Below are 27,382 nucleotides of genomic sequence, written 5' to 3'. Positions count from 1 at the left end.
ATGGTAGTTTTATAAAATCTGCCTTTTACAACACAATGTTAATAATGCAATGGTTTAGGATTAAATAAAAAATGGCTGATATTTGAATCAGAATTTTAGTAACACTTTAGTTTAGTTTCATTTTTAGTAACATATTGGTTTACTTACCATTAGTCTCACATCTCTTAACTATTACCTGTTTATTATTAAGACATTGGCTGTTTATTAGTACTTATAAAGTGTTTAATCTGCATCTTCTTCTACATCTCTAATTCATAGTATTTTCCTAAAACCAGCTACTACCTGAAAAACTATTAACAAGTACCTGTAAACATGTTTATTATACTGTAAATCTAAGAATTGGTTTATTTTGTATTAGATTACATAAAGCCATGTGAACAATGTATATGTCTCGAGCAGTCTGCAGAACAGCCACGTCATGGCCATGTGATGCTCTCTTTTGACACTAGTAACCAAGTGTTTAATTGAGCAGGGATCTCACCTTTTCTCAGTGAGTGCTGTGCGACTAAAGTGAAGGATGAGCTGATGAAGAGGGTCTGGCTTTGTCTCCTTTTCCTCTTCCTCCTCTTCTTCCTCCTCCAATGCTTTCTACATTGTGAAGAACATTATGTGGATTACATGTCTAAACGTTGCTTAAATGCATGTTTTGTGTTGCTAATGTGTGAGCACATACAGACAGGTCATCAATCATTCTGTCCTCAAAGGAATAGCCTTCATTTCTTATCCAGTTGCGCTTGTACCCATCCAGGAACATATTAGATGCTCTGTGTCTGAAAGAAAGACGTTAATGTATATTCTGAACCTTTTTCTCCTCGTTTCATTTTATGAAACAGCTGGGGCTGGTGCAGAAATGACTGATAATGAATAGGATCTGTCTTGTCTTATTACCTGGGCAAGTTGTAAAGTGGAGTCATCCTGAAACAGGCCACCACCGCTCTACGCCGCTGCTTCGACAGCAGTTTGTGCCAAACCATCTTTTTGGACTTGAAAGGGTGCTCCGTCTGAAGGAGGTAAAGACTTTTTTTTAAGAGGTGTTAAAAAAAAAAAAGTCTGATTTTAAGATAAAGATGCTCAGGGGACAATTTTTGGGGTTGATTCCAGGAATACCAACAATGGGGTCTTTTTAAAGCCTTAATATTGTATTATACAGCATAAATTACAATTGAGGCAAAATTATTACCTCTCAAGTGAAATTTTTATTCTTTCTCAAATATTTCCCAAGTGATATTTAATGAAGCAAGGCTATTTTTCATGGTATTTCCTGTAATATTTTTGCTTTGGAGACAATCTTATTTCTTCTAGTTTAGCTGGATCAAAAGCAGTAAAAAAATTGTTTCAAACTACAGTATTTGTAAGATCAATATTATTAGATCCCTTAGAAACAAACTTGCCTATTTAACTTGCCTAGTTAACCTCATAACCTAGTTATGCCTTTAAACTGAACTTAAACTGAATACTAGTATCTTGCAAAATAACTAGAAAATAGTATGTGTTGCCATTATGGCTAAGACAAAAGAAATGAGTTGTTAAAACTGTTGTTTAAAAAATAAGTTGAAAAAAATCCATGAAACAGCACTTTATTCATTTTCCTTCAGCTAAGTCCCTTTATTCATCAGGGGAAGCCACAGTGGAGTGAACCGCCAACTTATCCAGCATGTTTTACACAGCGGATGCCCTTCCAGCTGCAACCCATCCCTGGGAAACATCCATGCACATGTAGTCTTATTCAGTTTATTCAATTCCCCTATAACGTATGTGTTTGGACTATGGGGGACACCAGAGCACCAGGAGGAAAGCCACACGAACACCGGGAGAACATGCAAACTCCATACAGAAATGCCAACTGATCCAGCCAAGAGTCGAACCAGCAACCTTCCTGCTGTGAGGCAACAGTGTTAACCACTGAGCCACTGTGTCGCCCTTTAAAAAATATTTCTAAAGGAAATTAAATATTACATGAAGGCTAATCATTTCAACTTTAACCACGTATGAATGTTATAACTAGCCATTGTTATTTAACAAGGAGGCCCTAACTTGACCAGAAGTGACAGTAAAGCCCAGTTTCATAAAAATGCCTATACATTTCATAAGCAACAATTTATAATTTATTTGCAACAAATTTTATTCTTGTGGGAAAAAACTCTTGAGATTGTACCTAAAGACAAGATCAAATCAAAAAAAAGACAAATGACACTTTAAACTTATACATTAATATATAAGCATTTCTAATATTTATTAAGAAAGTAAAGCCAAGTCTATCTTCATGGCAAAAGAGTTAATTTTTAAGGTAAACAGAATTTCAGTAAAAAAATTTGCAATGATTTACCTACACAGAACTGACTAAAGCAATATGACCTGATGCTGCAGTATAGTGGCAGGGTATGTGACTGGTCACCAAAATGTACACGACTTTGAATTAAAACTCACCACTTCAATGTGGTAAAGGACCGCAGAGACCTCCTGAACCCTCTTGACCACATTCTCTGGGGCATCTGCATCTTCAGCCTTTCCTGCCATTTCCTTATACAGTGCCATCTGCCACCTCATAGATGGGTTATCAACCTGAGAAGAGGAGAGAAAGAGATATAGCATTCAGACTCCATCCAAAAATAGCACAATCACACAGACATACACTTACCTTTCCCTGAAGGTGCAGGTTATTTTGCAAGAACTCTCTGACCTCCTCATCTGTGTCTTTCTATGGGTTAACAAGACGACAGAAAGCCTTAATTCACTTGTTTATAGACCAACCTAAAGCGAATCTTCATATTTATAAACAGTAAATGCTATTAACAAGAGCAAACGTAGTTCCAGTTTAATTCACAATTTAAATAAAAGTGATTTGACACCTTTGGTTCAAAATCACATTTGCTCTTGGATTCCATTTGGCTAAAATAAGTTGAAATAAAGCAATTCAAATGAGCGTAAATGTGTTATAATTCAGTTATTCAAGTTACACCAACAATACATTTAATTAAGAGTCATGTTGGGTTCAGACTACACAATATCAGTCCAACTCTGGAATTACTCATTTAATATAGGGTATTATAATATTTTTATAATACCCTATAATAATTTAGGGTATTATTAATATTTAATTAGGGTATATATCATTTTATTGTGTAAACAACAATGTGTCGGGATGCAAAAAGATTTCATTTTTTTAAAGAGCCCCTATTATGGGTTTTTAAAATTGACCTTCCATGCAGAGTGTAACACAGCTCTAAATGAATGAAAACATCCAGACAAGATCTAAATCTAAAAAAGTGCACTGTGTTTAAAACCACTGATTCTTCAAGGAAAGAATTGACTCAGAGTCTAATGAATGATTCGTTTTGTGTTCGAATCTTTTGCCTGCCCATATGGCGACATCGCCAAATATTAAGTGCTGGATCGGGGGGAAATGTAAACGCACCTTTCCGTTCAGACACTAGCGAAGCGCAGTGGATCATGGCATTGGTCATGACACGAAGATTATCACTGAGAGATGGGCAGATATGCAGCTGTGGGGAATAAAGAGATAAATACCAGGTGCTGTGTTTGTTCCTGTCACTGTTCTGATGATTTATATATAACCTACCCTGCAACATCAGCCGTTTGTTATTAAAAGGAAGGGGCAGCACAGTCTATTTATGTATGGGACTTTGTCAGTAACTATTACAAAGTTTATATGGACCAGTTTCTTCTTCCTTCAGATCCTGTAAGTGTTCCTATATAACCTTTAAGTGTGATTAAAATGGTTGCCTCGTTTTCTGTGGTTTGCAAAATAAGTATTTCAAGAATTCACACCTAGCTCATGATTTATAAATAGCTTTTTTGGTATGCTGTCCTGGGAGACAGCCCTGAGCTCAGGGGATTCTCGGGTCGAGAGCTCTCTCCCTTTTACAGGGCGAGGGGAGATTGAGCTCAGGTTGATCTCAAAACTCCACCGCTGCTGAGGCTAAGGTGAACTTTCTGAGAGTAAGACATTTACAAAAAAGATTTAGGCTTATTTTGTCTATAATATAGAGCACAGGTGTCAAACTCAGTTCCAAAAGGGCCGCAGCTCTGCACAGTTTAGTTCCAACAATAATTAAACACACCTGATTAAACTAATTAAGTCCTTCAGGCTTGTTTGAAACCTACAGGTAAGTGTGTTGGAGCAGGGTTGGAACTAAACTGTGCAGGGCTTCGGCCCTCCAGGAATTGAGTTTGACACCCCTGATATAGAGCATATTTGGATGATGGGAGGAAACCGGGGAACCCGGCGGAAACCCATGTGGACACAGAGAGAACATGCAAACTCCACACAGAAATACCCGATGGCCCAGCGAGGACCCGCCGCCATTGGTATTCTTGCTGTGATGCAACAGTACTAGTCACTGGGCCACCATGCCGCCCATTCTGGATAAAGGTGAAAGAAGGGGAGGAGGGGGGCTTTTTCCAGAGGAAGATAGTTGTAGAAAGGAAATGAGGATATATATATATAGTGACTTGGGATTCTTTGATTGGAGGATCGTGATTAGCTAATGTGGGTCAGCTGGGTCAATCATGAGCACGCGCTCCTCTCAAAATTAGTTTAATATTAAACTTCACTTAACTGTGTTGTAACTTGCTCTTTAATAACACACAATGCTATGTCTATGATGCTCCAGGATTTTTTCCGAAAGTAAAATTTATCATTTTTTCCTGGCACTCCACTATGTGTGAGACACTTCTTGCTGCAGGGCCACTTGGGCTCCAATAAGGGGGAACTTGAGCTCCAAATCCTCCACCTATAAGCTGTTTTAATGTGTACACCCACCCCACCCCTAACCCTCAGTGACATCACTTGTAGAACAAGTGAAAGGAAGGAGGAGCTGGAGCTCAAGCTCCCCCTTGCTGGAGCTCAGCTCTGCCCAAGTGGCTCTGCAGTGAGCACCACTTGCTTTGGGTTATGCAATGAACATACTGTAGGTTAACATCTATAATGTTGACCAGCGGAAGCACTAAAGAGTCCACACACAGCTCGTAAAGATAGCAACAAGAAAGACAGACAATGATGCAATGTGTCTACTATTTTGGTTTTCCCTTCTTTTTTGGACTTTTCTTTTACATAGATAGCCAGTTCAAAACACACTTTATTAATTTATTCTTTCATTCATTCATTTTCTTGTCGGCTTAGTCCCTTTATTAATCTGGGGTCACCACAGCGGAATGAACCGCCAACTTATCCAGCAAGTTTTTACGCAGCGGATGCCCTTCCAGCTGCAACCCATCTCTGGGAAACATCCACCCACACACTCACACACACACTCATACACTACGGAGAATTTAGCCTACCCAATTCACCTGTACCGCATGTCTTTGGACTGTGGGGGAAACTGGAGGAAACCCACGTAAAGGCAGGGAGAACATGCAAACTCCACACAGAAACGCCAACTGAGCCGAGGTTCGAACCAGCGACCTTCTTGCTGTGAGGCGACAGCACTACCTACTGCGCCAATGCCTCACCATAACACATTTTATATTAATGCTTATTTAATTTAGTCAGTCACTAGTTCTGCCTTTTGACAACTTTAAAGAAGGTAAATAAGGACTGGTCAGGAAGCAACATGAATCTGAAGTGTCTTGTCAACAACAAAACAAGAATTTTGGGGTTAAAAACTGGAGACAAAAACAATTGTGTAGTCTGAACCTAGCATAAGATATACATACAAACAGACAGACAGAAATACTGTGAGCACTATACCAGAGAATAACGTGTCTTTGCCAGATTAATCAGCTCCTGGTCTGCAGGAGAACACATGTTAAGTCCAATGGGAAGCATTTTCTTCAGTGCGGCCACAATGAGGGACGTTTGCACAGAGTATCGATCCCCCCGTCTCTTTTTCTTGGTACGCTCCACATCCGACCCTCCAGCCTGAGATGACAGTAACATTCAAAGCATGACAACTGGCATAGACATCATGAAATAACCTCCAGTGAGACTATACGACACGTTTTATAAGATTTCCAAGACCAAAAATTGGACGTCCACCTAATTCGTTAAACAAAAATCAAAGCTTCCTGTTTCCCCAGAACACTGAACGCTCCAATCCATCCTTACTCGAAGGCACTGTTTCAGTTATTAGATTTTATCTTTAAGTTAGGACTTCTTTAGAGAACAGTCCTTGGAAATGAGTCATTCTGATTAATAGGGTCATTAAGAGGGAAGGAAGGGTAAATGTTCAGGGTTGCTTTTCATCAGAATAGACAACAACAGTGGGGCTTAGTGGGGAAGACAAGGCATAATATAAAAAGACTGAAGCTGAACTCTCAATTGTATTCTTAACAAACAGGCGGCAACATCAAATAGGGGACAGAGTCATTCAACTGTAACATCATCTTAGCTTAGACACAGAATAAAATCAGGCATTACAAGGAGGCTTGTATTGTAATTTGTCAGTAGAGCTTAACACACTCCATGCACTGAAAAGATCTGCAAGGGCATGCATAGTCAAAACATGCTCAGACTCAGAGGAAGGAAGAGGACCTGCAATCGCGCTGTAAAACTCATTCAGTGGAGGTAATTAAAAAACTAAAGAGAAATTATTACTTTTGAGTAATTTAAGGTTACCATATTTAAAAAAAAAAAAAAAAGCTCTTACCTACAGAGAAAAAGAAATAATTTCATTAATCTTTGGTCACGCATATCAGGTTTGGACCAGTTTTGCTCCTCTAATCCAACACTTTCCAAATTTAAGACATTGGCTATCATTAAAAAATTTCTACGCATTGCAAGTTACTGACTTGAATGCAATGTTTAACGGCTGCTTTTGAATGAATAACAAATATTTTCATTCTGCTTAAGCTTCATGAAAGAGACAATATACTAGTGTGTGTCAGTTAAGGTAGAGTAATGGTTTTCTGGGCTTGGTCTTAACCCTGCAAAGCCTATACAATGCATCTGGAAAGTATTCATAGCGCTTCACTTTTTCCACTTTTTTATGTTACAGCCTTATTCCAAAATGGATTAAATTTATTTATTTCCTCAAAATTCTACACACAATAGCCCATAATGACAATGTGAAAAAAGATTACTTATTAAAAAAGCTGAAAATCACATGTACATAAGTATTCACAGCCTTTGCCGTGAAGCTCTAAATTGAGCTCAGGTATATTCTGTTTCCACTGATCATTCTTGAGATTCAGCAGCTTAATTGGAGTTCACCTGTGGTAAATTCAGTTGATTGGACATGATTTGAAAAGGCATACACCTGTCTATATAAGGGTTGACAGTGCATGTCAAAGCACAATCTATGCTTGAAGACAAACGAATTGTCTGTAGACCTCTGAGACAGGATTGGGGAAGTTTGGGGAAGGTTTCAGAAAAATTTCTGCTGCTCTGAAAGTTCCAATGAGCTCAGTGGCCTCCATCATCCGTAAGTGAAAGATGTTTTGAACCACCAGGACTCTTTCTAGAGCTGGCTGGCCATCCAAGCTGAGTGATCTGGGAAGAAGGGCCTTAGTCTGGGAGTTGATCAATAACCCGATGGTCACTCTGTCTGAGCTCTAGTGTTCTTCTGTGGAAAGAGAAAAACCTTACAGAAGGACAACCATCTTTCCAGTAATCCACCAATCAGGCCTGTATGGTGGCCAGACGGAAGCCCCTCCCCGCTTGGAATTTGCCAAAAGGCATCTGAAGGACTCTCAGACCATAAGAAACAAAATTCTCTGGTCTGATGAGACTAAAATTGAACTCTTTGAAGTGAATGTCAAGCGTTACATTTGGAGAAAACCAGGCACCACGCATCACCAGGCTAATAGCATCTCTACAGTGAAGCATGATGGTGGCAGCATTATGCTGTGCGGATGTTTTTCAGCAGCAGGAACTGGAAGACTTGTCAGGATAGAGGGAAAGATGAATGCAGCAATCTACAGAGACATCCTGATTGAAAACCTGCTACAGAGTGCTATTGACCTCAGACTGGGGCGACGGTTCATCTTCCAGCAGGTCAATGACTCAAAGCACACTGCCAAAATAAATCACTGGAGTGGCTTCACAACAACTCGGTGAATGTCCTTGAGTGGCCCAGCCAGAGCCCAGACCTGAATCCTATTGAACATCTCTGGAGAGATCTGAAAATGGTTGTACACCGTTGCTTCCCATCTAACCTGATAGAGCTTGAGAGGTACTGCAAAGTGAAATGGGCAAAATTTCCCAAAAACACGTGTGCCGAAAAATCTTTTTTCACATTGTCACTATGGGCTATTGTGTGTAGAATTTTGAGGAAATAAATGAATTTAATCTATTTTGGAATAAAGCTGTAACTAAAAAAGTGGAAAAAGTGAAGCGCTATGAATACCTTCCGGATGCTATGTATATATAAAATAAGATATAAAAGAATAGTTTATTTAACTTTAAAGGGTAAGTTCATCCAAAAAAATTTAAATTCTGCAATTATTTACCCTTATTCACAAAAACAATAAAACAACACCAAATCAACACAAGCAAACACCATACTGCTCATAGTAAATGCGCACCCTGACCATACCTTAAAGACATCGGCAAATAAAGCTGTTTTTATTTTTGAGTGCACAAAAGGAGCTTCATATGGTTACAGTTTAGAGCCACTGAAGTAACATAAAAATGTTTTAACAATGTTTTTGTTTACTTTTCTGAACATCTCGGGACCACTGAGGTCTATGGAGGATCAAAGAGCTCTCTGAATTTAATCTAAAATATCTTCATTTTTAAAGTTTCCTGAAGGTCTTATGTGTTTGAATGGCATGAAGGCAAGTAATTAATAACATTTTTTAAGATTTTCATTTTTTGGGTGAACTAATGATGGGTTCACACCAATTGCGGAGCACCGCATCACTAGCTCTGGTTTACTCACAGGATGTTTTTCAGCTCAAGTGAATTTCCCACTCAAATAGAATTACTTGAATTACAGCAAACACGTCTACATTTTATACTTTTGGTGTGAACATGCACATCCCTTGAAGAGAAATTATAATTCAAGAATATGGGTTTTTGATATTGGCTTTTTCAGTATCATGTTTGCCATATTAGGCATTTAAAGTATTCTCTTATATGATAAATTAGGAACAAAAAGCTCATTCTTGAGGAAGAAACAATACATCAAACTAAGAAAAAACAAACAAACAAAACTACTTAGTGCAGTTATTCGTATTTAGATGGGCAAAAGGTAAGATTAAATTCTTAACAATAGCATTAAATTACAATAGCTTGTAATTTAAATAAATGAAATCTTGATAACAGTATAGAAGACTGCTTACAGTAAATATATCAATATAAATATGAATTGTCACTCGTTATCTCCTATTACAATCTCAAGAAATTAATTAAATACTTTTATGATTAAAGTCATCGTCACACCACCGAGATGCTTAAATTAAAGTACTTAAACCACTTCAACTATCATAAACGAAATAGCAGAATTTACAGGATTAAGACCATTCAAAATCAAATAAAAATGACCTAGGTGTAGGTTTCAAAGCGTATTATCAGAGTTTGAAGTCTAAATACAGATAAAAGAAGGACCCATCTATCAGAGTTAATGCAACTTAACAATTAAAGCTGCATTTTACATGTTATATTAGTTCTAAAGTCTGTAAGTGTAATCCCCTTTTCCATAAACCCGCCTCAATCATTTGTTTTTGATTGCATCAGGGGTCATGGGTTAAAAGGGGTGGATGGGGAAACAAAAAATGGATCAACATGGAGGTGTAAGCCATTAGTACAGAAACAATTGCTGTTAAGGTGGAATTTAGTAGGCACACGTTAGAGGATGGACTCTAAATGCTCCCCCTTTTGTAAAGGAGGATGTATGACGCAAATATACATTAATTGAGGTCAAATTCCTTCACAAGAATCCAGTTTAGGAAATAAACTGAAATACAGTTTGATTCGTGTGCATTCTCAGTTGACTTCCTGAACAGATTTAAAAATTGACCCCAACCTGCAGCCGTTATACGAAAGGAAGATAAGAGATGTATGAAGATCCCCATCCGAATGCAAACTGCTGTAACAGGGTGATGGCACAGGCCTCCAGGGGCTCGAACCCTCAGAAACGAACATGGAATCAAGTGCCATGAGCCTCTACAAAGAGTTCTTTCATCAAACGCCTCCATTCAGACTCCCCCCCTCACACACTGGCAGGACGACGGGCAGCCTGTGGCCCTTGTGTCCGTGGGGATGGGACGGTTCTTGTGACTCAAATTGAATCATTAGGCCAATTTAAATTTGCACCGATAGAGCCAAAAGCAGCGACCTGTTAGTGTCAATTGACGCTTCTTGTTAATGGAATATATTGAATTGGCACTGATGAGAATGCACTCAAAAACTATATTCATGCTGCTTGTTCTAATTACGTATTTAATATAAGCTGAATCAACACAATTCTTGAGTTTTTTTGAGGTGTCAAAATATGTTCAATCTACTTAAATTTGTACAAACAACTAAGTTAACTTAATCAATTTGTGTTGGGACAACATGAAGGAATTGTATGAAACCCAGCATTTTTTACATACTGCAATTGCTTTGGTCACCATGTTGTGGGGCAACGCACTGATATACAGTAATGGACATCGATATTTATCAAATGATTTCTGATCAAAATAAAACCAAGAGCATATTGACTCTAGCATTGAAAAGGTAGATACATTTTTACTGATTAACTGTAAAGGGACATAATTGTTCTTGATTCAGCAATGTTCCCTATGTCAATTTAATGCTAAATATATAAGGTATGTTCTGTATTAATGATTCAATAAATGAGTGTTCAATAAATAGAAGTATCAGTGTTGTTCTAGTGTCACTGAGTAACTATTATTCAACCCCAAATCAGAAGAATTTGGAACAGTGTGAAAACACTTCCTGTGTTCACTTCCTGTGTCCACTTCCACTTCCTGTAAAAAATCAACCTTCCCATTTAGATGTTTGATTTAATGCTTTAATTTAAGTTTTATTTTTTTTATTTAAATTTAGGCTTAATTTTTAGTTTAATTTATTTAAGTTAAATAAAAAAAGAAATTATATTTATTTGATTAAGATCAAACTATAATATATGTTAATGAGACAAAATAAAATAATAAGCAAATGACTAATATTTATATCAATATTAATTAATATTTGTAACCTATCAGTGCATCCCTGCATTTTACCCATAATTCACAGAATTAATCAGTTCTTGAGAACTTTATCGAAGTTAAATAGTTTCTTAAATAGTTACAAATAAAAAAAAGAAACTAGTGATTTCCAAATTTACTTTGACTCTTATTTCATTGTAGACAATATAAACAAAATATTTCATGTTTTGTCTGGTCAACTTCAACTCATTTGTAAATATACATCCTTTTCTGTTATTCAGACCTGCTACACATTCCAAAAAAGTTGGGACAGAGGTGATTTAGGGCTAGTAATCAGGTAAACTGGTTAAATAATATTGTGATTTGAAACAGGTGACTGTGATGATTTGGTACAAAAGAAGCATCCAAGAAATGTCAAGTCCTCTGGGAGCAAAGATGGGCCCAAGACAAACTTGTGAGAAAATTATTGAAATGTTTAAAACAATGTTTCTCAAAAAAAGATAGGAAGACATTTAGATATCTCACCTTCAACATTCTATAACATAACTAAAGGATTCAAGGAATCTGGAGGAATTTCAGTGCATTAAGGACAAGGGCGCAAGCCTAAGCTGTACCACCGTGATCTCCGTTCCCTCAGGCAGCATTGCATTAAGAATAATCATTTCTCTTTAGGTGATATCACCACATGGGCTCAGGACTACTTTGGCAAATCTTTGTCAAGTACCACAATATGTAGTTACATTCCACAAATGGCAGTTAAAACGGTACTGTGCCAAAAATAAGCCTTATGTTAACAGTGTCCAGAAGCACCATGGACTTTTCTGGGTTCAAAGTCATCTGGGATGGACCATTATTAGAAACATTATTAGGACATTAGAAATGTGTACTGTACTCAGTATTTTAGGTATTTCTTGGGAGAAATGGATGCAAAGTGAAATTAAATTTAGAAATTACTACTTTCTTTTTGTTATTTGCGTTTTCCATACTGTTGAATTTTTTTATTTTTTTTATTTTTTTTTTTTTTGGATTTGGTGTTGTAATTTTTATTTAGAATTTTATTTGTTTTTTGTTTGTTTTCAATTTTCAATTTTCAATTTTTTTGGTACGCTGATCGCACAAAAATCAACCTTCCCATTTAGATGTTTGATTTAATGCTTTAATTTAAGTTTTTTTTTTTTTTAATTTAAATTTAGGCTTAATTTTTAGTTTAGTTTATTTAAGTTAAATAAAAAAGAAATTATATTTATTTGATTAAGATCAAACTATAATATATGTTAATGAGACAAAATAAAATAATAAGCAAATGACTAATATTTATATCAATATTAATTAATATTTGTAACCTATCAGTGTATCCCTGCATGTTCCCATAATTCACAGAATTAATCAGTTCTTGAGAACTTTATCGAAGTTAAATAGTTTCTTTTTATGTCTGTATACCATGTCCATAAAACTACTGTACTAAGAACAAATTAGGGTTAAAAATTGTGATGATATCTAGCATGATGTCTTTCTCTAAATGACACGTGAAAAAGCGTGTTATTCCTATGGACACTAGTTTGGTCACAGTTATGAGTGCCAGTGTGTTGGGGGAGTTGATGAAATGCGCCCCCCTAGATGTGAGGTGCCATGCGGTAGCACAGCAGTCGTGCAGACAGAAAGCTAACCTCAGAGTCCCCGGCCTAGAAACCCACCAGCATCCAGACGAGAAAAAAAAAGAGGAGTCAGAGAGAGAACACCATTAACACTGGTATCTAAATCCTGTAAAACCATATGCATCCCAAAAGCACTTGCACATGATGGCAGCAAATCACTGACTCAATATCCTCAGAAAAATCATGAAAAGCTTTATACTTTACCTTTTGTTGTGGGGCTTGACGCCAAAACAACCACTGGCTACAAATACTTTTTTTTTTGGTTTCCTTTTGTGTGTTATCATTTTTGAGAAAGGATAAATAGAAGAAAAAATATGCATACTCTCACACACACACAGCTATGCAAAAAAATCAATTCTCAGTTTCCCATTAAATAATAAAATATGTCCCATGTTTTCATTTGTTTTTAGGCAACAAAATTAACCAATTGTCATTTTCCAATTAAAAAAAAAAATTTAATGCAATATGCTTTTTATTTTTTCTTAAACCCATGTCTAATAAATCCTGAAAGACTGACAATTTTCAAGTCTGTTATTTTTTCTCATAGCTGTGTATAAATACTATAATATGTTAACACAGCAATAACAGGGTTTCTGCAGGTTTCACCAAGTTAACTTTAAGACTTTTTAAGACCATTATCAATGAAATTTTAGACTCATAAAGGGCTAAATGCTAAGGAATTTTTTAAATGGCCCAGATGGAATAAACTGTTATTTGCCCTATCAAAAAATGTATTATAATACATTATTAAAAATTATAATATATTCTAAATATTTTAAATATTACTTAGCAAAAGTTTAAAGTTTTATTGACATGGATTGTAGGTGATTATATGGGTGTTGGCCAGATTGGATAGGTATTTATGAACAGGAAAATTAAGACCTGTTTAAAAAAGATTAAGACCTACAACACATTTATATATACAGTTGAAGTCAGAATTATTAGCCCCCTTCAATTTTTTTTTCTTTTTAAAAATTTTTCAAATGATGTTTAACAGAGCAAGGAAATGTTCACAGTATGTCTGATAATATTTTTTCTTCTGAAGAAAGTCTTATTTGTTTATTTCGGCTAGAATAACAGCAGTTTTAAACTTTTTAAACACAATTTTAGGGACAAAATTATTAGCGCCTTTAAGCTACATTTTTTCTCGATAATCTACAGAACAAACCATCGTTATACAATAACTTGCCTAATTACACTAACCTTCCTAGTTAACCTAATTAACCTAGTTAAGCCTTTAAATGTCACTTTAAGCTGTATAGAAGTGTCTTGAAAAATATCTAGTCAAATATTATTTACAGTCATATTGGCAAAGATAAAATAAATCAGTCATTAGAGAAGAGTTATTAAAACTAATATGTTTAGAAATGCGTTGAAAAATTTTGCTCTCCGTTAAACAGAAATTAGGGAAAAAATAAACAAGCGGTCTAAAAATTCAGGGGAGTTAATAATTCGGACTTCAACTGTATATATATAGTAGGTCTTAAATATGTCAATATTCAATAAGTTTAAGACTTTTTAGGGCCTAAAATTTTGATTTTGAGATTTAAGACATTAAGACCCCGCGGTAACCCTGAAATAAACAATGAAATTTATTTATTTGTTAAATAATATTGGAATTATTAAATTATATAGATCTAATACAAATATATAAATTAGCAACTTAAAGTATTTAAGTAAAATTTAAGTACTTTATATAGAATAGGTATTGGAAATATAAAAATTTGAATAATAAAATATTAAAATGCAAATCTAATATTATTATTAATAATAATAATAATAATAATAATAATATTTGAAGTTACTAGAATTTAGTATATACTTTAGTATATACTAAAGTTCATGTATAAACTAAAATGATAAATACATAACAATAAAACAACTTTCAAACATTATAATAGCATATAAATAACAATAAATAAACATGCCTGACAACTAGGGCTGCACGATATTGGGAAAAATGTAAATTATATAAATTTATTGAGATTAATATTGTGATTTTTGTCAAGTTAGTTTAATGATTTGGGATAGATTGGGATGATTTTGTAGGAGAGTGCATAAAATATAATCAAGTTACAAGCGGAGATAGAGCAAATATACAAATGAAACGAAAATAAATTAATCAAATGTACAATAAAGTTGTATATTCTTCATTGTGTAAATAATTAAATACAGTTAATCCTTGTTGAAGCTACAAATGTAATTTTTGCTTGTGCCCAGATGCTTTAAACTTGCTTAAAATGTTTAAACAGACCTTAAAAACACAAGCCACCGATGAGCTTTTACTTTATATATTATGGTTAAACTAAAAATGACAAAATTCTCATGAGTTCTAAGATGTTGTACCTGGTCAACTAAAACCCTGACTCCACATTCCCTGTCCTGCGATGTGACTATTGTGTATTCACACATTGCAATATCGATGATGAAACGATATATTGTGCAGCCCTACTGACAACACAATCTTGCTTAAAGATTGAAAAGTGAATCAACCTTAATCTTATAAGTAAATATTGAAATATTACATCTAATACAAACATGACGATCATGTATTGAAAGGAATCAATGAGCAAACAATAAAGTTTCCCATAGACTGACAATACAGGCCTCACCTTGCTCATCTTGCTCTTACTGTCAGCAGTGAGAAAGGACATATTGTTGATTTCGTTCATCACCACAAAGTTTTGCTCCTCTCGCTTGAAATTCTGCATTAAGATGAATCAGAAATTGAAGAACAATCAAAATTCCAGCAATTTTTGTTCAAATTATTTTTTTTTTTTGACTGCTGACACTTAAATGATGTTCTCTTACGTGAGATTTTGACCAGAAGATGAAGACCTCTCCCACCATGCGGAACAACTCCTCAGCATCTGGGTCTCGAAACGTCAGCCATCTTGCTCTAAAAAAAACACATACAGAGGGTGACAGTTTAAAATGACCATTACTGCTGGGTGTGCCGCCGCGGTACAAAAGGATTAAGAACATGTTTTTAGGTGTGACAGCAGTTTGCGACTGTACCGCAAGGGAGCACAAAGAGACGGGATGCGAACGGACATAAATTTTTACAGTAGTTGCAAATACCCTGCTACTTGTAAATGAAGATGAAATAAAGAAACAAAGCATTATAATACCTCCTTTAATCGTTAAAGACTTGTTAACAAGCTTTATTGTCATTGTAAACTTAAGTGCAATGAGGATTCATTTTGAAGTTGAAGTCAAAATTATTAGCCCTTCTGTTAGTTTAATTTTCAAATATTCCCAAAAAGATTTTTTAACAGAGCAAAGATTTTTTTTCACAGTATTTCCTATAATATTTGTTCTTCTGGCGAAAGTCTTACTTGTTTTATTTTGGCTAAAATAAAGCAGTTTCTAATTTTTTAAAATACCATTTTAAGGTTAATATTATTAGCCCCTTTAAGCAATATTTTTTTAACACCTGTTATGCAAAGATTTGCCTAATTACCCTAACTTGTTTTAACATAGTTAAGCATTTGAATTGCACTTTAAGCTGAATACTAGCACCATGAAAAAAATGTAGTAAAATATTATTTACTGTCATCATAAGAAAAGATAAAAGAAATCAGTTTTCAGAAATTTGTTTTTAGAACTATTATGTTTAGAAATGTGTTGAAAAAATCTGCTCTCCGTTAAACAGAAATTAAGAAAAAATATACAGGGAGGCAAATAATTCAGGAGGGCTAATAATTCTGACTTCAACTGTACATTGACACTTTAAGACACGCTTTTATCCACTACCTGAACAGAAACATTTTATTAGTCCTTTCTTTCCGTGACACCTGATGAATAAAGGGACTAAGCCGAAAAGAAAATGAATTAATGAATTACATTAATAATATAAAGTAAGCGAAAAGAAGAGTCGGGGACAAATGGGAAGGTCAGCGAAGCTTAGCCGAGATCCATCCCTAGGTGGTCGCTCAGAAAAAAAGCAGTCTCTCACGAGCACGCCAAACACGGTTTTATCCACATTCCAACAAGCGGCACCTGTAAACCAATCACTTCACCTCCATCCTGTAAATAAAACACGCATTCACCACCGATAGGCTTGGACACCACACACACTCAGCCAATAGACTGGAAGATCACACACGCACTCAAAGCTCATAGGCTGGGACGTCACACTCACTGTTTCCAGCTAAAAACGCAAATTAACTTTGTGCACAAAATTTAAATATCGGACAAAAGATGTGCAAATAAAGCAGCGTTTTCATCCGACGAGTCAAAGAGAACAAAATCGTCACTTCCTGATTATCTGGCACCAAATATCAACAGTAACAACTGAATTTACTGCAGTAGAAGAAGCTGCATGAATCTTTTCTTTATTCAATAAATGACTTGCGCCTCAGAAGACTTTGCTGAGACATATAACAACACTAATATTGAGATTGTTAAGGCATTTTAGAATGGCCAAAACAACATTTCAGATGTTTTACAATGTGCTCACTCTGCTGGTTTGTCCATTCACACACATTTTTATCATCACATTACCTCTTATTACAAAAATCACATGACATCACATCTTTTCTCATCAAATAAAAAGTTTATCCTACTCAGTTATGTGCATTTTTAAAAATTGATGTGCATCTTGGCGCTTCCATCATCCGATGTGTTAAGCGCATATGCAAAATGTGCAAAAAAATAGGTGAATGGAAACATATTGTAGCTACTGAAGATCAAACCCACAAACTTGGCATTACTAGTGCCATTATTTGAGCTTCGGGATAGCCACAAAATGACTAGAAAATGTACACCAAGTTAAATGAACCTGTTAAATTGACCTACACAGGAACCACTTAATACCTGTTGTTATCCACATAGCGGATGAGAAGAGGATATAGAGCATAGAGGTCTCTACAGAGAACTGCAAACTCGTCTCTGATGGTTCCCTCTTCCTCATCTCCCTCAGACTTTCCCTCCAAACGCAGATGCTCCTCCTCGGCTACAACTTTAGACGTTCGCTTCTTCAGCTTCTCCATGGTGGGGATGAAGTGGGATTTGAGCATCTCTGGTTTGGCTCGGCTCACAATGGGTTGGGAGAACACTGGAACAACAAAAACAAAACATGTTGAACATCTGAGGCCTGATTCATAAAGATAGATTAGCATTTACGCTAATTAAAACACGATTAACCCTTTTCATACTAAAACCCGGTATTTAAGTTGTGGCATGACATTTGATACACATTTTTTATTACTTGAGGGTTCCTAAAATGTCTTTTTGATGGCAAAAGCTGAAATTTTATTTTTAAGCGATATAATAACACATACATTAAGGGGAAAAACAACTCATACCTGCAAGTCTCTTCATCCAGGAGGCTTCGTCGATTCCCAAGTTGTTGACCACGATTTTCATGATGCTTCCCAAAAGCTGGTTGAGGGATTCAGAGGTGACGTCGGTGCACAGCTTACCCTCCAGATCCGGGAAGTTCTCCAGTCCTCTCTCCCACCAGCGGGGCAGATAGTTACACAGCATGGGCAGAGTGACCTCAATCACATGTGGCATTTCAGTGTATCGAGCTCCCGATTCAGCCAGGTCTCCGATCTCCTTAAGTAAAACGTCAAGCTCAGGAATGTCCAAACACAGCTCTTGAACTTGGTTTGGAAGGCCAAGGACTGCAGGAAAAGTAAATTAACACTGTTGTGCTGATTTACAGTTGTAGTCAGAATTATTAGCCCTCCTAAATTATTAGCCCCCTGTGTATTTTTCCCTAAATTTCTGTTTAATGGAAAAAAGTTTTTTTTTTAACACATTTCTAAAAACAATAATTTTAATAACTTATTTCTAATAACTAATATATTTTATCTTTGCCATGATGACAGTAGGTAGTATTTTAATAGATATTTTTCAAGATACTAGTATTCAGCTTAAAGTGACATTTAAAGGCTTAACTAGGTTAATTGGGTTAATTAGGCAAGTTATGGTAATTAGGCAAATCATTGTATAATGATGATAACGATAGTACACACAACAATATTTTTGGTGAAACTAATCTTTGTAAACATATTTGTTTTATTCAACTAGTTAGCTATCTGCGCTCTGTGCCGGTGTTCCACATACTGTCAAATGCTATCATGCTTCTTTTTGGTAAACCAGACAATTATGACACGCACGCACGCACGCACGCACGCAATCATGAAAACAATTTAATATAGCTGATTTCTAGGAACATTTTCTAAGCATTTATCTTATTAATTGAATCTGTTTTGTCTTTATATATCAAGTATTTAAATTTACCTAAAAACTTCAATCAATCAAAACACTATAAACAACACTTCAAAAAACTCTGACCTGCAATATTGTAACAAAAAATACAGATTTGTTGATGATCATTGCTCCTTATTGAATAAGTGGAATACGTCTTTAAGGCCACCAAATTATTAGAAAATAATAAGCTTTGTGGCCGCATCATCACCTAAAGCCTAGTTCACACTACAGGATTTTAAACATCAGCAGATCGCTGTGCCGTTCACACTACATGACTTGACTTTATGTCTTTTAATATCTGCGGTGTTCACACTACGCAACACTCTGTGAATGATTCACAAGAGGGGGGTAACACACTACATGATCTGACAACAACTCATTCCCCATCAGCTCTTTCAAGCTACCAAACCACAGCCAATGAAATTTTGAGGGAGGAGTCGTCAGAAAAAGCTGAACACTATTGGCTGCTTGTGTGCGGATTACATCAGTGACAGCGTTTCAAGCTTTCCAGAAAGCATTTAAAAACATCATCAAATCAGCTGATTTATCAGCGGATTAATCACTCATCTGCAAGGTTCCAGTGGATAGATACACAGAGAGTTTTTAATTTTTGTAATTTTATAACTCTTTGAAATAAAACTAACATACTTATAACACCCTGCCGTTTTCTAACTATCAGTGTATATCTTTCTGACATTGTTATTTTTTTTATAACAAAACAGTAAAGAACTGAGCATTTCTGCCTTAAATTACCATATTGGTCAAAATGACTGCATGCATGTCTAATACTTTTCGCTGTGACTTTAAATATGTGTGCATTTTCTTGCCTAGCAACTTCCTGCTAACATAAACAAAACTTTCTGATGGCAAAAACATCAATTTACTTCAGATATCTTTCAAAACAGCATATTCTGTGCTGTGAAATAGCTCCTGTTTGAAAGTGGTAATGAAAGCCAAGACCTTTAAGTGTTTTAGTATCTTAACTACATATTTATAGGCTGTATTACCAAAAAAAAATTATATTTTTAGGGTAATGGTGTCATTAAATATGATGCGAGACATTCAAAGCTTAATTTTAATATCTCAATAATAGCTCTGAATGTAAATATGATGTAACAGTATGGCGTTTTATATGAGAACGGTCAGAATGAGCAGTATGGTAATTCTAATAGTTACATAATTCTAGTTCCACTGTTAATATATCCTCCTCTCATGTCTGTGCTAACGCAGAATGAAGCGAGTGCACTGATGCCCATTCTGACCAATCACAGATGTTTCTGCTGAGCTCCTGAACACACAGGCATTCAGCTCATGCTGATATGCTCTCTCATTGGCTGCAGCTCGTCACTACATCTGACCACACGTGGGGTTGAGTCGGCCGACTGCTCTGGAATATTTAGCATGCTGAATGTTGGATTTCCGTCTGCGAGGTGTCGGCGACGCGTCAGCGAGCCTCGTTGATGCGTTGCTCAGTAGTTCACACATAAAGAGCGGCGAGCGCCGTGCACCCGCAGATTTCTTCCCGATCACAGCCCGATCTGTCGGCGAGCTTGTTAACTTCCAAATCGGGCTCAAATCAGGCTTAAAATCCTCTAGTGTGAACTAGGCATAAGTTGCACTTTATTTTCTTATATTTAACAGACCGGACTCAAATATTCTGCTTATGATTAACACACTTCAAAACAATGAGTCAACACTTTAATAATAATAATAAAAGTAATAATCTGCAATATAAACCTTATCTACATTATGTGATTTGTTTTTATACTTTTATTGATTTAAAAAAATTAATAGAAGTATTAATTTATTTATTTTTTTTATATTTTTAATGATTTTAATGCTTTTCCCCCTTACATTTACTCGGGGTTCCCCCAAAACCAGCTTGAAAACCCTTATTTTGTTACCATTAAGTAGACACAGCAGTTATTCCCAAACACCACTACTCTATGAAAACAGTCTAAAAGTCAGCAACACGTACAAAAAAAGGATATACTGCTTCAACTTTGATGTGACAATTGATGTGAATGATAGCGTAACTGCAAAGAGATGACTTACTAGCTCTTTCTCTCGGTGTCTTGGTAGTGTAGACTGAAAAGGCATTGTATTCATTAAGATGCGGCTCCAGGTAGGCAACAGGCATTGCTGCAGCGAGATGAGCGAGACATTCTCCAAGGGCTGGTCTATGCCTAATATAAATAAAAAGTAAACATATGAAACACACTGTCATCACCTACAGACTTATATATTCATATACAAACACACTCTAACAAACCTCTCTGCATGTGGAGTTTTTACAGTCCCAAGAGAGTAGATGCTACACATGATTCGGTAGCAGGACATCTGCAAATCATCCACTAATAGAAGCAAAAAAACGTGAGACATTAATTTATCACTTTAACACTATATGATGATTTAGTTTTAAAAGTAGTCCTTACGGATAACATCATCTCCGAATTGGTGTTGAGCGATGTGGTCAAACAGTGATGTGAGGACAGGAAGCAAAGCCGTTGTGGTGTAGTTTATATTCTGGGACACACCTTTCACTGGCTGAGAAACAATAGTGTGTAAAACAACGAAGGAAATGAACAACTCATAGCAGTGCAAGTGCTCAAATTGTACCTGATTGCCTTTGGACACTTTGCCAAGTTTGAGATTCTCCACCATCTTTTCAATGTCATCAGCTGCACTCTCAAAGAACAAACGCAGTCCTGCTTTCACAATCTCAGGCCCGGATTTCATCACCGTCCTAGTAAAGTCACAGAATTGAAAAAGAGATGTAAATACATTTTTTTGCAATTGTATGTGCGTTATAACATCTTGAGGGAATACATTTAATTGTTGTTAATATTATTACTGAAAATAACATTTATTGTTAATAATAATAATACTATATAATATATTTGTATTGTAATGTAAGATTAAACAGTTGGATTTTACAGTAAGGTTAATGAAAATATAGTTGTTCATTGTTAGATCATGTTAAATCATGGTGCCTTAAAGGTAACTAGCATGAACTTGGATGTTAATAATGCTGAACTATGATTAATAAATGTTGTGCAAGTATTGTTCATAATAATTTATGTTAGTAAATACAATAACTAAATTAACTATGGAAACCTCATATCTATGTGGAAACCTTATTGCAGGGATGGCCAACCCTGTTCCTGGAGAGCCACCCGCCTGCAGATTTCAGTTGCAACCCATATCAAACACACCTGCCTGTAATTATCACGTGGTGATCAGGTCCTAATTAATTGGTTCAGGTGTGTTTGATATGGGTAGCAACTGAAATCTGGAGGAAGGTGGCTCTCCAGGAACAGGGTTGGCCACCCCTGCCTTATTGTAAAGTGTGACCGATTATACACAATAAAGAATAACCCCTATAATACTTTCCCTGCTGAGAAATCCAGCTTAAACCAGCCTAGGCTGATTGGCTGGTTTTAGCTGGTCGACCAGGCTGGTTTTAGAGGGGTTTTGGCCATTTCCAGGCTGGTTTCCAGACATCAGGCAGGAAAATGACCAGCTAAATCCAGCTAAAACTAGCTTGACCAGCCTGGTTAAAGCTGGACATAGCTGGTTTTGGCTGGGCTCCCAGCCTGGCTGGAAACCAGCCTGGAAATGGCCAAAACCCTATTAAACCAGCCTGGTCGACCAGCTAAAACCAGCCAACCAGCCTAGGCTGTTTTTTTCAGTAGGGTTTAAATTGTAAATGTAATACAATCAATAATAACAACAATAATTATTATTATTGAAATGTATTTATCATAAAAATATGATTTTTAAAGTATGTTTTTCAAAATGTTGATCATTTACTGTAACTAAGATGCTCTGAGACCATCAAAACAATGCTATCAGGAGTACATCAGATTATTCTTGCACATCAGATTTCATATATAACTACTATCCATTATTTAATAATGGTTAAAAACCACATCATATTTGTTTTTTTAAGATAAACAAGAGTTAAAGTCCAACTTAACATTACTTTCCAGTTTACTTTCAAATGTCCAACTGGACCTTTACTTTCGAGAACAAGTATTGGTAAGTAAGTGTTAATTTTAGGCCATGAATACAAAAAACAAGGGTTTGCACAATAATTCTGCATATTAACAATTCAATTAAAAGACTAACCTGGCATCAAGCGAACGTGCGAGGATATGAAGGCAGTTGACAATAGCAGGCGCATCCGTGCCTATGTATCAAAAACAGATGGTATTGTGTTATGGATAGAAATTCAGACCCATAAAACACATTTAATGTAGTTGCTAGAGAGTAACACACAAGAGAAAAGTAAAACACACAGAATAACAGTAGTAAGAAAACTGAAAAGAAAAGTGATGGAGGACAGGAGAGTAGATATCTTACCAAAGAGAAACACTCTGTGTCGCACCAGGGCAGACATCTTACAGAAAATGCTGATATATCAAATTAAAGGAAACCAAAAACACATCAAGAATGAGCATGGAGAAAGAAAAGAAAGCAGTAAGAAGACAAGGGTGAAATAAATAAGTAATATAAAAGAGATCTGGCCTTAGACTTCATATAAAGTTATGTATTTTGTAACCTTGCAATCATCTCCTTTTCCTTGTTTGAGGCGTGTCCGCCGCTGCCTAGGATTTTGGCCGGTGTGGAGAGGAAGTAAAGGCAGTGGTTTTTAAAATACTGATTTATCAAAGGCAAAAGAATCTGAGGAGAACAAACATATTTTACACGTTATTTACAGCCTGTACTGTACCCAGCGGACACCTCGATGTCAAAACAACATCAAAACACATCTGAAATGCAAATGAATTTGACATCAATTGAATAACTTGATGTCAAAATGACATCGAACATTGATGTCCTGTAATTGATTTTTGACATAAATGTTAGATGAAATTATGATGTCATTTTGATGGCAATTATTATCAAATTCATTTACAGGTTTACATGCATACCAGCGATACAAAATCCAGTGTAAATTTGCCATTTGCAATTAAAACTTTGAGATGAATAAAACATTTCTTACTGTAGCTTTCTTGGTGGTCAAAAGGTCATTAATATGTGGATATCAAATGGACGTCAAGGTTTTGACATCAAATTAATTAGCACTTTTGACATGCTTCATGCCAATTTCATGTCATTTTGACATCAATTTGCCTGCTGGGTACTGATTTTAAAGAAATATTTCTTGAAATTATAATGCATGAAATTCTGACCTTGGCAAAGAACTTGATTTCTTGCTCATGTGGTGACTTTTCCACACGACCGCTGCTCACAACCGCCTCTGTAAACACAGAAAAATAATATTAATCTCAGTTCATCCATAAATGTATCCAATAAAGCATAGCAGTCACCAGTACCAAGATGTGCTATGAACTCCTGAGCAATGTCCATCCACTTCAGAAGCTTCTGTAGGAAGCCATACGCAAAACGCTTCTCGATAGATGAAATGTCACTTTCCATGTCTTTGAGCCCTCTGGACAGAAAATTTTTATCAGGATAATTGCAAGTACATTTTTAGGGATAATATATGCATTTCAGTAGCTCCTGTACCTTGTCACAGCATATCCATTGAGCTGCAGAAACTTGAGTAGCTCATACGCTTTCTCTCTATCTCGTGCCTTTTCTTTAGCCGTCAGTGTGTCATAAGGCACAAGCAAAGGGTGTGTACCTCCTCCTGATTACAAACACATTAAGAGAGATATTGACGACTGCAAATGAAAGGAACTAAAAGATATAAGCTACAATAAGAGTTTAAATAAACAGCAAAATCATTCAAAAATTGCAAACCTTTTGCTTGTAATTCCATTTTCTTCTTACGGCCCCAGGTGTTGTGGTAGTTTTCTGCGAGCTGCTCTGCCATGGACTAAAAAAAACACAGTGTGCAGTTAGACAATATTCTCTATTGTATGTAAATTATTAATTAATCTAAAATCCAACACCCAAAATTAAAACTTATATTTGCATAATATATGTGTGTGCATTTATTATATTCATTTCATAATCATTTGACAGCACTAATTTAAAGCTATGGTAGGTAATTTCAGATATGTAAGCAATATCAAAAGCCTTTATAATTGTTCTTATTGAAGGAGCGGTGTTTTTATTGGATGGAATGTTGCTTTTTTATTTATTTTTTATTCTTAATTAGTCATTAAATTTGTCAATTATTTTAATTTATTCATTCATTTTCTTGTCGGCTTAGTCCCTTTATTAATCCGGGGTCGCCACAGCGGAATGCACCGCCAACTTATTCAGCAAGTTTTTACGCAGCGGATGCCCTTCCAGCCGCAACCCATCTCTGGGAAACATCCACACAAACATTCACACACACACTCATACACTACGGACAATTTAGCATACCCAATTCACCTGTACCGCATGTCTTTGGACTGTGGGGGAAACCGGAGCACCCGGAGGAAACCCACGCGAACGCAGGGAGCACATGCAAACTCCACACAGAAACGCCAACTGAGCCGAGGCTCGAACCAGCGACCTTCTTGCTGTGAGGCAAACGTGCTACCCACTGCGCCGCCAATTATTTTAATAGTCTTTTTAATTATTTTTCTTATTTATTTAAATAGATTATTTGTTATCATTTGTACATCCAGCTGAGGTCTAAATCTGAAAGTGCACCATCTTTAAAACTATTGATTCTCAAAAAAAAAAAAAAAAAAAAAGTATAGAGTCGTTTATATGAATCGTCTTGAGTTCAAATCTTTTGCTGTTCTGTATTGACATCAACATAAAACATTTCCATATGTTGGACCAATCACCACAGCTTGGAAGAATGAATAAACTAAACAAATCATAAGGACGTCATTGAGAAAATTAGGTTAAAATAAATGCATATTTTAAGACAATTAACGTGTTTTTTGACCTTGCATGCATATCAGCCTCTTGTTGGAGACCCCCAAAACCAAAATATTATATTTTTTAATGCATAATAGGGGCTCTTTAATTCTAAGTTGATGTTGTATTGTGTACCTGTAGCTCTCTGGACAGTGTCATGCCTGAGATATCAATAGGTTGGGGGCTATAGCCATGACTGGGGTCATAGGTTGCCTATTAAGAAAGTAAGAGAACAACATGAGTTATGATATTATACCCTTATTAAGAGCACCAATAATGTATGCAATTTGTCGTTTAATGTTAGACACAAAAACACAAATCATGGCTGAGCTGTATGTAGCCTGTATTTAGTTACATATGCATGTTATGTATTGATAAATATGTCTATATACTTGTCTTTTCTCACCTGTGCAGTCTGTGAGATCTTACGGGCTGTTTTCTTCTCAACTTTCTCATCCTCTCCATCTCTGGCTTTGTCCAGTGTCCACTCCCAGGCAATCATGGCCTTGATGGACTCTTTAATAGGCCAGCGGTAGATTTCTTTATCCTAATGCAAAACATTTGATGTAAGGAACACACGATAACAAAAACAAACACTGTAGTCTTAAAGAGATCGAGTAAAAATAAACTCGGTTGCCTTTTCAGAGAATGTTTTGTAAGGTCTGAGCATGGGATGAGTCTTGGCATTTTCATCCATCACCTCACCAAATGTCCAGTTGTTTTGAATCTGATGGATTATAAGACAATGGTAAGACTCTTATACAAATACATAAATAAACAACAACAACAACAACCTAGGAACACCATAGCAATCTCACAGAACCCACTAGACATGTTACAAATAAATAAATCAATCATATGTGAACAAAAGAACAATTTGCATACTTTTTCAAAAGCCCATCTGTCGTGCGTATATTCTGCATATCTGTTGATGAACCCGTCCAACTTCTCGGGAATTATAGTGCTATAAAAAAGAGAAAATAAGCAATCAAGTATTTGACAATTTGTCAGTTGTATTAATACCACTAAATAAATGTATTCAATAAACAAATGTACTTAGTGGTATCAACAGGTTTGGGGTCAAAGTTCCCTTCAGCATCAACAGAAGCCTTTTTTTCGGTTTTGGAGGAGTAGCTGGCGTCCACATAATCAGGAGGAATTGCACCAGCGATCGCACATATACAAGGCATGGCGATTTTGAACAGCTCTGCATCGAATTTCTATTGGGGAACACAAATTACAAAAGCTACCATTTTACTCTGTCTACCCACTGCATTTTGTAACAGAAACACACTAAGGCTGAGTCCGAAATCGCCTACTACTCAGTAGGTACTACATTTGAATTCAAATTTACTACTCGACCGTTAGAAAAGTACGCTCTATCCGCTTGTTAAGTGTGACGTCACGCGAAGCGGCTTCCGGGTCCAATCGCTCTATTCAACTGAATGGGGAGACTCATGAAATGGTAATAATAAACGTTTACAAAGCGATTTAATACTTTCGAAAATCACGATCGCAGTATATATGTCCATGCCTAATATCCGATGTCAGAAAGTGATTCATTTTTTTTAAATTGTTAAATTTTTGGTATTTGTTATGCAGCAAGCCCAGAGATT

At 36.0% G+C, this 27,382-nt stretch overlaps 1 protein-coding gene across 9 annotated transcripts in view; it reads right to left on the bottom strand.

Annotated features, from left to right (window-relative positions):
* Nucleotides 1-27,382, bottom strand: part of ryr1a (ryanodine receptor 1a (skeletal)) — a 142,288-nt gene that overhangs the window by 52,194 nt on the left and 62,712 nt on the right. For 4 of the 9 annotated variants that reach the window (XM_068223834.2, XM_073914988.1, XM_073914987.1 and 1 more), the window contains exons 53-79: nucleotides 26,823-26,986; nucleotides 26,652-26,730; nucleotides 26,404-26,493; nucleotides 26,173-26,313; nucleotides 25,902-25,979; nucleotides 24,705-24,780; nucleotides 24,468-24,591; nucleotides 24,275-24,390; nucleotides 24,131-24,198; nucleotides 23,497-23,618; nucleotides 23,298-23,347; nucleotides 23,064-23,124; nucleotides 21,552-21,678; nucleotides 21,368-21,479; nucleotides 21,205-21,286; nucleotides 20,988-21,118; nucleotides 18,020-18,340; nucleotides 17,529-17,769; nucleotides 15,522-15,609; nucleotides 15,323-15,415; nucleotides 12,723-12,737; nucleotides 5,711-5,881; nucleotides 2,639-2,698; nucleotides 2,428-2,562; nucleotides 889-1,001; nucleotides 674-770; nucleotides 482-588 (exon numbers count right to left, since the gene is read on the bottom strand). In XM_068223834.2, the coding sequence (XP_068079935.2) occupies nucleotides 482-588; nucleotides 674-770; nucleotides 889-1,001; nucleotides 2,428-2,562; nucleotides 2,639-2,698; nucleotides 5,711-5,881; nucleotides 12,723-12,737; nucleotides 15,323-15,415; nucleotides 15,522-15,609; nucleotides 17,529-17,769; nucleotides 18,020-18,340; nucleotides 20,988-21,118; nucleotides 21,205-21,286; nucleotides 21,368-21,479; nucleotides 21,552-21,678; nucleotides 23,064-23,124; nucleotides 23,298-23,347; nucleotides 23,497-23,618; nucleotides 24,131-24,198; nucleotides 24,275-24,390; nucleotides 24,468-24,591; nucleotides 24,705-24,780; nucleotides 25,902-25,979; nucleotides 26,173-26,313; nucleotides 26,404-26,493; nucleotides 26,652-26,730; nucleotides 26,823-26,986 (3,062 nt within the window). Of the gene's footprint in view, nucleotides 1-481; nucleotides 589-673; nucleotides 771-888; nucleotides 1,002-2,427; nucleotides 2,563-2,638; nucleotides 2,699-5,710; nucleotides 5,882-12,722; nucleotides 12,738-15,322; nucleotides 15,416-15,521; nucleotides 15,610-17,528; nucleotides 17,770-18,019; nucleotides 18,341-20,987; nucleotides 21,119-21,204; nucleotides 21,287-21,367; nucleotides 21,480-21,551; nucleotides 21,679-23,063; nucleotides 23,125-23,297; nucleotides 23,348-23,496; nucleotides 23,619-24,130; nucleotides 24,199-24,274; nucleotides 24,391-24,467; nucleotides 24,592-24,704; nucleotides 24,781-25,901; nucleotides 25,980-26,172; nucleotides 26,314-26,403; nucleotides 26,494-26,651; nucleotides 26,731-26,822; nucleotides 26,987-27,382 lie in introns of those variants that run through there. The other 5 variants (XM_073914986.1, XM_073914990.1, XM_073914989.1 and 2 more) reach the window with 2 other exon arrangements.

Source organism: Danio rerio, chromosome 10, assembly GCF_049306965.1.
Source record: "Danio rerio strain Tuebingen ecotype United States chromosome 10, GRCz12tu, whole genome shotgun sequence".
Taxonomy (NCBI): domain Eukaryota; kingdom Metazoa; phylum Chordata; class Actinopteri; order Cypriniformes; family Danionidae; genus Danio; species Danio rerio.
This window is presented reverse-complemented; position numbering and strand designations above follow the sequence as displayed.